Genomic DNA, 13,240 nt, shown 5'->3' with positions numbered 1-13,240 from the left:
GCAAACTTGATTTTATTAACAGACTGTTCACACAGAATGCAAATGGTAAAAAAGGGTATTCAACAACGAAGTTTCTTTGTTGCCTTCGATCATTCCTTTACCTAGATAAGCAACAACCTTTACTGGTCTCTGTGTATTTTTTCAGAGATATATTATACATATACAAGTAAATACATGGATGTATTCTTTTTTTAACCTCCTTTTTACACAGATCGTAGTGTTCTGCTCCTTGCTCATTGTCCTGAGTTATCTGCAAATAACGGGTTTCCTTATTCTTGTCATTTGTTTTTTTCTAAGCTGTATAGTTATCCATTATACTGATGTACTATAATTTATTTAATCAGTTAACTGCTAATAGATGTTTGAATCATTTTGTTTTTCTTTACTACAAACAATGCTTCAATAAATAGTCATGCAAATTCCTGGATAGATAATTGCTGGATCAGCAAGCATGTGTGTTTATATTTTTTGATGTTACCATATGCCCTCAATACAGGTTCTGCTCTTCTGATAGCAGTACTGGAGGCTGATTTCCTGCACCTTTGCCAACAGAACTGGTTACAAAGCTCTGATATCCAGTGTGCTAGTGAAAAGTGGTATCAGTCTAGGTTTGATTTGCATTTCTCTCATTTTCAGTGTAGTTTGAGTATCTTTTCATTTGTTTCAATACCATTTTTATGTTGATTGACCTTTTATCTGTTTTTCTTTTGCTGATTGGTCTTCTTTCAGTATTGATTTGTAGGAACTCTTTGTATTACTAAATTAGCCTTTAGTCTTTGATTAATGTTGAAAATGTTTTTTACTTCATTTTTTGTCTTTTATTTTTGCATTAACATTTTTCAGTCTTATGATTTCTGGGTTTTAAGTATTAGGAAAGACTGCTCTGCTCTGAGATAATAGAATTCTTGACTGTTTCTTCTTCTGATGTTTTCATGGTTTCATTTGTTAAATTTAAGTCTTCAGAAACATTGTAAAGTATCTGAGTGTCTAGTAAATTTATCAGGTAGTTTTTATTGTAGTTTTTATGGCATTTTAGTATCTAATAGGAGTAGCTCCTCTTTCCATTACTTTTTGTTTAGAAGTTTATTTTTCATGAAGACTTTTTTTTTTTGAGATGGAGTTTCGCTCTTGTTACCCAGGCTGGAGTGCAATGGCGTGATCTCGGCTCACCACAACCTCCGCCTCCTGGGTTCAGGCAATTCTCCTGCCTCAGCCTCCCAAGTAGCTGGGATTACAGGCACGCGCCACCATGCCCAGCTAATTTTTCATATTTTTAGTAGAGACAGGGTTTCACCATGTTGACCAGGATGGTCTCGATCTCTTGACCTGGTGATCCACCCGCCTCGACCTCCCAAAGTGCTGGGAATTACCGGTGTGAGCCACCGTGCCCGGCCCCGGTGTTGTGATTTAATAGAGAACCCAAGGGAGGCAATTATTTAAAACTTAAGCAACATTTTAATGAGGTTTTGAAGAACTATTAATAGAGGGGATGGAGTGGAGATAGAGACACCAATTGGGTTGTTAAATAGTTCAGACTAGAGGTAAAATGTGGGCTTTTGAACTAAATCAGTGGCAATGGGGATGGAAAGGAAGAAAATGGATTTTAGAGGCATTTTTGAAAGTGAAGCTAAATGAGCTAAGGATTGTATGGAAAATAGCAGGTGGAAAGTAGGAGAAGAAATAGAGTAGCCTATTAGAAATGTGAATCTGGAGCTCGGAGGTTAAACCTAAATGGTAGTTTAGGATTTTGTTCCCTCAAAGGTATGGAAATGGATGAGATTCTGTGGGGGCAGTGTATATAAAGAAAGCCAGTATGAGAACTATAGAGGCTAAGTGGAGAAAGCTCTATGAAGTATAGATTGTCCACGGATAGATATTAAACAGATGAAGAGAGCTTGTGTTTACTGATTCCAAGCACTGTACTCTGGGTGTTTCACATTTGTTTTCTCAGTCATTCCTCTCAATAATATACTGTTTTGCTTATGAGGAAATTGAAGTTAGGTAATGTATCCAGACTAACACACAAAATAGTAGAAGTCAGATTTGAACTCAGGACTGAAACTCCAAAGCCTCTTATTGGTATATTCTACTGTTATATCACCTCTTATTTTGCGAGATGAAAAGTGAGGCATAGTGAGACATTTGTCCAAGTTTTGCACACATACCAAGTGGTAGTGTTGTTGAAACTTGCCAAAAGATTTAGTAGCATGAAGACTTAAGAGAAAAAGACCTCTAATTTTGACTGATAGGAGGTTATTGTTGACAGTGTTTTGTGCTATTATATGATAATAATAGCTAACACTTTTGAACATCTTCTATATAACAGGCTCTCTTCTAAGTTCTTTAATCTTCACAACAGTTCTCTAAGTATGTATTTATCCCCATTTTATAAAAGAGGAAACTGAGGCACAGAGTGGTTAAGTTATAAAACATTGTAAGAGACAGAGTTAGGATTTAACTTAGGCAGACTACCTTTGAACCCATCCTCTTTACCAGGGATTGTCAAATGGGCTGGTGGGCCAAATCTGGCCAGCTTCCTGATTTTTGTACATGAAGGTTAATTGGAACATAGTCTTACTCATTTATGTATCATCTATGGCCCCTTTCAACAGAATTGAGTAGTTACAACAGACTGTATGGCCTGAAAAGCCTAAAATAAATTACTACAGGTCCTTTATAGAAAAAGTTTTTCAGCCTCTGGGATAACCATTAAAGCGGGTGAAAAGCCAAATCTTGAATTTAAGGTTAACTTGGGAAGGAAGGCAATATAGGCCATAGCATGACCTATTTATAGAAGTTTGGTAGTGAAGAAATGGTAAATGGATTGAATAGTAGCTTTAAGGAGAAATATGGTAAAATGAACATTTTTTTTTTCACATGGTAAAGATTTGAGTATGTTAGCATAAGAAAAAATTTCAATTGGAAAGGAGATAATGAAGGTATGAGGGAGGAGTAAAGTTGGTATAGGGTTTTGGAGAATGTAGGAAAGAGTAAGAAAATTTATTATTGGAAAGAAGCCAAAGACTTTTCTTTGAAACACTGAGAAGGAGGAAAAAAGAGAAGTATATTAGATTCTAAAATATTAGGGCTGTTTTGAAGTCAGGCAAAGCCACTAATAGGAATTTTTATTAGATGGCTATAACTTCACTCAACTAGGGATGAAGATAAGATAGTTCAAATATTGAATTGATTCAACAATTATTCTTTTCACTACAGTTGTTACAATTATTATTCGTATTATTTTTATTTATTTATTTATTTTGGTGACGGAGTCTCGCTCTGTCGCCAGGCTGGTGTGCAGTGGTGTGATCTCGGCTCACTGCAACTTCCACCTCCTGGGTTCAAGCAAGAGCAACTCTCCTGCCTCAGTCTCCCAAGTAGCTGGGACTACAGGCTTGTCACCATGCCCAGCTAATTATTTTTGTATTTTTAGTAGAGACAGGGTTTCACCATGTTTTCCAGGATGGTCTAAATCTCTTAACTTCATCATCTGTCTGCCTCAGCCTCCCAAATATTATTTTTTAATCTCTCAGTCATGTTTAGTGTGATGAAAAAAATATAAGAAAGTAAGAATAATTATATAATTTTGGATTGTGTTATTATAAACTATTTTTAACACGTTAAAGTTAGGAAATTTACATTTTTTATGGTATTATGTTATAAATTACGATTTAAAGTCTACAGTGATTTTTTATGAACAGATTTATTGAGGTATGATTGTATAATAAACAATGGTACAATTGGAAAATTCTAACATAAGCATTTTACCTGTGCCTCCTGGTCACCCTTACAAATTCTGATATGTTGTCCTTTTATTTTTATTCTGCAAAATATTTTTTTAATGTTTTGAGATGGAATCTCACTCTGTTACCTAGGCTAGTGTGCAGTCGTGTGAACTTGTCCAACTACAGTCTCCTGCCTCAGCCTCCTAAGTAGCTCGGATTACAGGAGCATGCCACCATGCCCAGCTAATTTTTATATTTTTAGTAGAGATGGGGTTTCGCCATGTTGCCCAGGCTCATCTCAAACTCCTGAACTCAGGTGATCCACCCGCCTTGGCTTTCCAAAGTGGTAGGTCAGAATATTTTTTAATTTCCTTTTTTCTTCTTTGAAACCTGGGTTATTTAAAAGTATGTTATTTAGTTTCTAAGTATTTGGATATTTTCCAGAGATCCTTCTGTTGTTTTTAATTTCATTTTCTCACAAAACCTATTTTGCGTCATTTGAATTCTTTTAAACTCATCAAGATTTGTTTTATGGCCCATAATATAGTCTATCTTGGTAATGATATTCGGTGCACATTTGAAAAGAACATTTGTTTTGCTTTTTTGGTAGAGTATTATATAAATGTCTATGTTGTCAAGGTGGTTCATAGTGTTGTTCTAACCTTCCCTAGGCTTACTTATTTTCCATCTACGTGTTCTGTCAGTTATTGAGAAGGGTTATTGAAATCACTGGTTATAACTGTGAATTTACATGTGTCTTGTTGCAGTGTTTTTCAGTATTTTAAAGCTCTACTTATTAGATGCATAAATGTATGAAATTGTTATATCCTTTTTTTTCTGGAGACATAGTCTCTCTCTGTTGCCCAGGCTGGAGCACAGTGGTGCTATCTTGGCTCACTGCAACCTCTGCCTCCTGGGTTCAAGCAGTTCTCATGCTTCAGCCTCCCTAGTAGCTGGGATTACAGGCTTGTGCCACCATTGCCTGGCTAATTTTTTTATTTTTAGTAGAGATTGGGGTTGCTCCATGTTGCCCAGGCTGCTCTTGAACTTCTGAGCTCAGACAATCTGCCCACCTCAGCCTCCCAAAGTGCTGGGATTACAGGCATGAGCCACTGCACCTGGCTGTTATGTCCTTTTGATGAATTGATGCTTTCGTAATTATAGATGACTCTTTTTATCCCTGGCAATGTCCTTTGTATACAATCTTTAGTTTTTCTTTTCTTTTTTTTTTTTTAAAGAGAGAAAGTTTTGCTCTGTCAGTTAGCTGGAGTGCAGTAGTGCAATTATAATTCATTGCAGTCTTGAACTCTTGGCCACAAGTGATCCTCCTGCCTTGGCCTCCCAAAGCCCTGGGATTATAGGCATGAGCCACCACACCCGGCCTACTTCTTGTATTTGATTTGAGTGTCTTTTAGTTGTTTCAGGTAGAAATATCATCTGTTTATCCATGTTGGTCAGAGCAGAAGAATATTTTTTCTGAGAATCTGAGAGTCTGAGAATGTTCTTTAAATGCTCATTATTTAAGAACCATATTCACAATGGTAACTTCCTGTTTGTATCGGTGATATTTAGAAGAATCTGATGAAGGATACATATCTTTGCCTCACCTGCCAATCTACAGAGGCTTATGCATATAAAATTTTGGTTGCAATTTCATGGCATTTATAGGCTTGAAGTTTAATTCATTCCTACCTAGGAATTCTTGGTTTCCAACACTTGTTGCATATTAGAATCAAATGAGAAAGCTTGCAAAAAACTATCTTCTTCACCACATACCTATGAAATCTGAATCTTGGATAGTGGGACCCACACTTTGTTTTTATTAATAAAACTCCCCAGGTAATTCTATGTGCAGCCAAGATTAAAAACAACTCTGTTTGTTGTTGTTGTTTTGTTGTTTTTATTACATTTTAGGTTTTGGGGTTACATGTGAAGAACATGCAAGATTGTTGCATAGGTACACACATGGTAGTATGAATTGCTGCCTTCCTCCCCATTACCTATATCTGACATTTATCCTCATGCTATATCTCCCCAACTCCCCACCCCCTGCTGTCCCTCCCCTATTTCCCCCCGACAGACCCCAATGTGTGATGCTTCCCTCCCTGTGTCCATGTGTTCTCATTGTTCAACCCCCACCTATAAGTGAGAACATGCAGTGTTTGATTTTCTGTTCTTGTGTCAGTTTGCTGAGAATAATGGTTTTCAGGTTCATCCATGTCCCTACAAAGGACACAAACTCATAGTTTTTTATGGCTGCATAGTATTCCATGGTGTATATGTGCCACATTTTCCCTGTCCACACATCTACAACCATCTGATCTTTGACAAACCTGACAAAAACAAGCAATGGGGAAAGGATTCCCTGTTTAATAAATGGTGTTGGGAAAACTGGCTAGCCATGTGCAGAAAGCAGAAACTGGACCCCTTCCTGACACCTTACACTAAAATTAACTCCAGATGGATTAAAGACTTAAACATAAGACCTGGCACCATAAAAACCCTAGAAGAAAATCTAGGCAAAACCATTCAGGATATAGGCATAGGCAAGGACTTCATGACCAAAGCACCAAAAGCATTGACAACAAAAGCCAAAATAGACAAATGGGACCTAATCAAACTCCACAGCGTCTGCACGGCAAAAGAAACAGTCATTAGAGTGAATAGGCAACCAACAGAATGGGAAAAAATTTTTGCAATCTACGCCTCCAACAAAGGGCTGATATCCAGAATCTACAAAGAACTAAAACAGATTTACAAGAAAAAAACAAACAGGCCCATTCAAAAGTGGGCAAAGGATATGAACAGACACTTTACAAAAGAAGACATACATGAGGCCAACAAACATATGAAAAAATGCTCATCATCACTGGTCATTAGAGAAATGCAAATCAAAACTGCTTTGAGATACCATCTCACGCCAGTCAGAATGGCGATCATTAAAAAATCTGGAGGCAACAGATGCTGGAGAGGATGTGGACAACTCTGTTTTAAAGCAGAGGATGACTTCTTCTTCAGAAGGTTTCTCTTCCTTCCCTTTATTGGCAGGAATACTAGGGAGGTACAATACAGGGAACCAGTTACTTTTTATACATAGCCCAAGTTGTGCCGGTTACGTTAAAAAAAAATTGCCAATTCCACCTCCAGACTTTGTCTTGGTAAACTATGTTTGGGCTTTTAACAATAGTGCATACAGAAGTTAAAATAAGATCTTTTTCAGTTATGTTTCATAATTTGCTTCAACAAAATGCAAAACATTAGAATATCTCTATTATAAACAAAAGGCTGTTTGTCAATTATCATGGACCTCAGAGCCCAAGAGCCTGTTATAAGAAATAAGGCAGGCTATAAGTAAATTGGAATTTTAATTTTCCAAATCAGAGTGTTCTTTTTTAAATGTGATATGCTTTGTTACAGATTTCATGCTGTGTCATTCATATATATATGTGTATCTATGCTGTGATGCTGTGTCATATGTATATAAAGTCATTCATATATATATATGCAAGCTGATTCTTTTGTGTGTATTTCATAATGAAGAATTTGACCATCATGTCCATTTTGTATGTTAGGCTTTTCAGTTTCTGAATCTTCTAATGCTTCTTGAACTAATGATGGTTTTAAAGGATTAAATGATTCTGTATAAATGTATGACACAGCATATATATATATGAGTGACACAGCATAAAACCTATAACAAAGCATATCACATTTAAAAAAAGAACACTCTGATTTGGAAAATTAAAATTCCTATTTACTTATGGCCTGCTAGATAGATAGATAGATAGATAGATAGATAGATAGATATGCAAGGACTTCATATGTATATATATATGAATGACTTTAATTATTGCTAATTCATAGTAAAAATGTGTGTTTGGCTGTTTTTAAAAAATATCAGAAAGCAGTAAGGAAGAGAAAATAGCACAGAACACTCTTAATAATCGAGAGGTCTGGTATAACCTGGACCCTGACTCCAACACTGGTTGATTTCACATTGAGTCAGTTTTTAGATGTGTGAAATTATGTAATCCATGGAGTAGTCAGTTTGGAATGCTAACTGCTTTTATGCAAGCTGATTCTTTTGTGTGAATTTCATAATGAAGAATTTGACAATCATGTCCATTTTGTATTTTAAGTTTTTCAGTTTCTGAATCTTCTAATACTTCTTGAACTAATGATGGTTTTAAAGGATTAAATGATTCTGTATAAATCTATTTTAAAGTATGTTTTTCTTTATTGTAACCAACTTTTTCTTACAGCTGTGAACTTCACAGAAGTTAATGAAGAAAACAAAAACGATCTCTTCCAAGAAGTGTTTTCTTCTATTGAAACTTTGGCATTCACTTTTGGAAATATGTAAGTAGAGGACTGCCATTTAAAGCAACTGGGCCTAGGTGTGTTAGAGTATGTTGCATTATCCAGTAAGATATATGGGAAATGAAGTATCAAATAGTATTAAATATCACAACTTTGGAAAAATTACCTTCTGTATGGCCCTATTACTATATTTGAAGGTATTTTTATAGTTATTTAGAAGCAACATCTGTTTGCAAGTGACTGGCTTATGTCAACAGATTTCTAGGGGTTTATTTCTAAGGCTATTTTTTAAAAATTATTTTAGATAACATGTCGGATGTAAACCCTGTCACAAAGAACTGTGATGACTTGTCTTTTTATTTCTATTTCTTTTTTTAACCTCCCTGGATAGCCTTACAAACTTTCTTATGGGAGATGTAGGCAATGATTCATTATTGCGACTGCCTGTTTCTCGAGAAATGAAGGTAAGTTAAGTTTATGTGAAAGCCAAGTCTTTAATGTTTTTAATCTATATTTCAACTAATGCCTATTCTTAATCTCAGCATTACTCTGATGGTTTTTTACTTTAGAAATTACTGTATTTTCAAGAAGACAAACCAGTCTGTTGTAAATAGCATAATTTATGGTCTGGTTCTGGAACAATAGTTTAATTTTTTAAGAGTGAAACTATGATGTTAAAAGAACATATCTGATAATTTTATAGCATCTTATGTAATGAATCTGTGTCGTATTGTCCAGAATGTTAATAATTAGCCATTTTTTCCTCCTGACATTGCCACAGATCTTATAGACTAGTGAAAACTTAGGAAAACAGTGCAAGAAATAAAGAGAGGGTGTTAATCTTCTCACATATTCTCCAGTTTGTTTGTTACCAGGAAACAATTGTTAACATCCCTCTAGGTCCCAATTCTCCATAAGAGGATCACTATAAGTATCTCACAGGATTGGGGTTCTGGTTTTCAGTTGTAAGAAAAATTGCTATGGAATAACAATATAAGGAATGTATGTATAATATTTCTTTAAAGGTTTATGGTAGTAATATTTTAGTTGACTAAACTTCTTTGCTGAATGCAAACAACATTAAAAAACTTTATCAGGGACCTGTGTTGATCATTTTCTTTTAAGGATGATCAAATTCAAAAAAGATTTCAACAGATATTTGGGCCCAGGTATGGTGACTCATGCCTATAGTGCCAGCACTAGAAGAGGCCAAGGTGGGAGGATCACTTGAAGCCAGGAGTTCAAGTCCATCTTGGTTTAACATGATTGAGACCCTGTTCCTACAAAAAGTTAGCCAGGTGTGGCAGCACACACCTATAGTCCGAGCACTTTAAGAGGTCAAGGTGGGAGAATCACTAGGCCAGGAGTTCAGGACCAGCTGAGTTAATGTGATTGAGGCTCTGTCCCTACAAAAAATTAGCCAGGTGTGGTGGCATAAGTCTACAGTCTCAGCTACTTGAAAGGGAAGCTGAGAGGGGGATCACTTGAGCCCAGGAGTTCAAGGCTGCAGTGAGCTGTGATTGTGTATTGCTCTCTAGCCAGTGAAACTCTTGTCTCTTAAAACACACACACACACACACACACACACACACACATCCTAAATATATTGAAATGTACCAGAGACTTGTATTATTATAAAAACTTCAGATCCTTCTTAAATGATACAAAAAAATGACTATTTAAGGCATTTGTTATATGTATTACAATATCACCAAAACTTATGACTGTTTCTAAAGCCATGTATTGACAAATGAAGGAGAATGATGAAAAGTTTTAAGATGTTTAAATATTTTGTTATTATTCCTGATTATTTCTCAATTTCATTTTTTCAAACTGTTGCTACTACTTCAGAACATAAAACATTTTATCTGTATGGCAAGACACTGAACATATTTAAGTTTTAGGTGTGAATCATATTTCCTGTTTCTGTACCTCTATTGTGCATACATATTATACTAATTCTTAATAGAAAAAAAAATTTTTTTCTTTTGTACCTTTTTTAATGAAGGTTTTAATTTGTCTTAAAGATTAGAATAAAAAAGCTGTGATGATATATAATCCTAATAATACAATTACTTTGATAAAGGGTTTTGAAAAATACACTTTAGAAACAATAGTTGCAGCCTGGGCACAGTAGCTCATACCTGTAATCTCAGCACTTTGGGAGGGTGAGTCATGTGGGTCACCTGAGGCCAGGAATTCGAGACCAGCCTGGCCAACATGTGAAACACAGTCTCTACTAAAAATACAAATATTAGCCAGGAAGGGTGGTATGTGTCTCTAGTCCCAGCTACTTTGGAGGCTGAAGCACAAGAATCACTTGAACCTGGGAGGCAGAGGTTACAGTGAACCGAGATTGTGCCACTGCACTCCAGCCTGAGTGACAGAGTGAGACTCTGTCTCAAAAGTAAACAAACAAATAAATAAATGCAATATATATATATTTGGAAACAGAACTTTGTCTCTTTCACCTGGCTGGAGTGCAGTGGCGTGATCTCGGCTCACTGCAACCTCTACCTCCTGGATTCAAGCAATTCTTGTGCTTCAGCCTCCCAAGTGGCTGGGACTACAGACGTACATTACCACACCTGGCTAGTTTTTGTGTTTTAGTAGAGACGAGGTTTCTCCATGTTGACCAGACTGGTCTTGAGCTCCTGACCTCAGGTGATCTGTCCGCCTCAGCCTCCCAAGGTGCTGGGATTATGGGCATGAGCCACACACCTGGGTTGTTGCAATATATTTAATAGTGGTTACTATGTATCCTGCACTGCGCTAAGCCTACATCATCTTAATTCTTAAAACAGCCTTTCGAAAGTAGTGTTCTTATCCCCCTTTTAGAGAAGAGCGAACAGAGTTAGGTGAACTTAAATATGTAGCCCAGTGTTATACAGATAATAATGGAGCTAGGCCTCAGACCCGGGTCTCCTTGATTCTTTTTGCATTGAATCCCTGTATACCCTGTATTGCCCAACTTAAATCAATTAAATTTGTTTAAGATCTCAAAATTTTGGTTGATGATGTTTTCCAGTACAGTGCAATGAAGGAGCACCAGCCACATGTAGTTCTTTAAATTTAATTATAATAGTTAAATAAAATTAAAAATTCATTTCATAGTTGCACTAGTTACTTTCTAAATGTTCAAGTAGCTACATGGAGCTATTAGCTATTTGATTGGACAGTACAGATATAAAACATTTCCATCATTACAGAAAGTTTTGTGCTAAGCTATCTAACAGACTTTCAGAGACATGCTTATCATATAGTAAAATGATAAAAGATGACAGGAAGAGACAGATCTGTGTCTTCTGTTTAGATAGCAATGTATTTGCATTGCTTCTCTAACTTCTTGACTAATATTTTATCTGCAAAATTTAAAGTTTTGAAGGGATTCGTGAATGTTGACTAATGCTGTTAATAAACAGAGAGGTTGTTCATTCTTGGATCTTGGGAACTGCTGTTGTAGAAAGCTGTAAAATTCTTATGAAGTTTTCTGGCACTTAAACAGACTTCTCAGGCCCTTTAAGTTTTAAATACTTGAAATTCTTTAGCAGGAATTATGTAAGAGTAATAAATTGGGGCAAAAAATTTCTGAAACAAAGATTTGTGTTCTTCTTTAATTATAAATTTATCTTTTTCCATGTCTTAAGTCGTTTGAAAATGTTTCTGTGGAATCAGTGGACTCATCCAGTGAGAAAGGTAATGATCAAGGTTTTTATAACTTTTGTCAAACTTCTTGCAGTTACTTTCTATAAATGTTCTGGATTACTTAATCTCTTCTTGCTTAGTAACCTAATGTATTCATTTTTAATGCAAAATGATATGTAAAGTTTTACATATAAAGCTTAAGGGAAATAACCTGCTAGAGTAGATAGATAATGTGAGATATAGACTGATCAATAATTGTATAAAGCTTTTAACTTGAATAATAGAAATACATTTTAAGATAAAAATACATGATAGTTTGAAACCAATTTAGATTTAAACTCTGGCCTTTTAATTGTAAATTTGTCACTTGTATTTTTTTTAATAGTTTTTATTGATGAACATCTTAGGATCTGAGTGCTTGTTTAGAATTATGATGTGATCACATTTAACATGTACTTACCTTGATATTTTTGTTTTCAGGAAATTTTTCTCCTTTAGAATTAGACAGCGTGCTGTTAAAGAACACTGACTCTATAGACTTGGCTTTGTCATATGCTAAAACCTGGTCAAAATATACTAAGAACATAGTTTCATGGGTTGAAAAAAAGCTTAACTTGGGTGAGTTGCTCTTGGAAGCATCCAATTTAGAGTATAATAATTAAATTGTTTATTTAATATTTTTATAGATTATAAGTAATAGAATTCCAGATTAGTAGCTGTTACAGTATAATGAATAAAACCATTGTCCAGTTTCTCATCGTGAAATAGAAAAGACTCTTCTTACACTAGATATAATTATTATTTACTGTGGACCAGTTACTAGACCTTGGGACATGAAGACAAATAGAATGCTGAGAATACTGTCTCTGCCTTCAAAGAAGTCGCACTCTAGTGTGTAAAAAGAAATGCAATCAGATAATATGGCAACAGGAAATAATAGCAACAATAGATGTATGAGTAGAAGGTAATCGAAGCAGAGAAGAAACATTTTAATAGCTAATATTTCCCCAGTGTTTTACAGTTGTCAAAATGTTTTCATAGTTTTTCATAGGGAAAAGAATTATTTTCCCTATTTTACAGCTGAGAGAGACAAGACAGGACATTTTCTAGGGTCATACAGCAGATTTGCTTACAGTCATGTAGCATAACTGGAAGAGTACAGAATCTACCCAAAGTCTGTGTTCCTTCTACTGTATTATTTCCTTACAATAGAGAATGCTAATCAGAATCACCTGAATCGTCTTGTAGAAGGACAGTACACAAGCCTTGGTCCTATCCTTCAAAGAGGTAAAATGTAGGCAAATATAGTCTGAAGATGTTTCCCGGTTGATTCTGATGAGCACTCAGAATTAAGAATTGCTGCATTAAGAGCTGTGCATCATGGCTTACACTTGTAATCCCAGCTATTCCTGAGGCTGAGGCTGGAATATCACTTAAGCCCAAGAGTTCAAGGCCAGCCTGGGCAACATAGTGAGACCATGCCTCTTTAAATAAATTAATTAATTAAGTATTGTTGTATTATATCTTGATACACACTAATATTTGTTATC

General features: G+C 35.5%; 1 protein-coding gene across 8 annotated transcripts in view; it reads left to right on the top strand.

The window, feature by feature from the left end:
• ARHGAP29 (Rho GTPase activating protein 29) overlaps nt 1-13,240 on the top strand; it is a 108,202-nt gene that overhangs the window by 30,791 nt on the left and 64,171 nt on the right. For 7 of the 8 annotated variants that reach the window (XM_078332569.1, XM_017974961.4, XM_035252201.3 and 4 more), the window contains 4 exons: nt 7,988-8,084; nt 8,437-8,509; nt 11,693-11,741; nt 12,171-12,308. In XM_078332569.1, the coding sequence (XP_078188695.1) occupies nt 7,988-8,084; nt 8,437-8,509; nt 11,693-11,741; nt 12,171-12,308 (357 nt within the window). Of the gene's footprint in view, nt 1-3,880; nt 4,072-7,987; nt 8,085-8,436; nt 8,510-11,692; nt 11,742-12,170; nt 12,309-13,240 lie in introns of those variants that run through there. The other variant, XM_054236562.2, reaches the window with a different exon arrangement.

This window comes from Callithrix jacchus, chromosome 7 (genome assembly GCF_049354715.1).
Source record: "Callithrix jacchus isolate 240 chromosome 7, calJac240_pri, whole genome shotgun sequence".
Classification (NCBI taxonomy): Eukaryota; Metazoa; Chordata; class Mammalia; order Primates; family Cebidae; genus Callithrix; species Callithrix jacchus.
The sequence above is the reverse complement of the archived record's forward strand: the minus strand, read 5'-3'. Positions and strand labels throughout refer to the sequence as shown.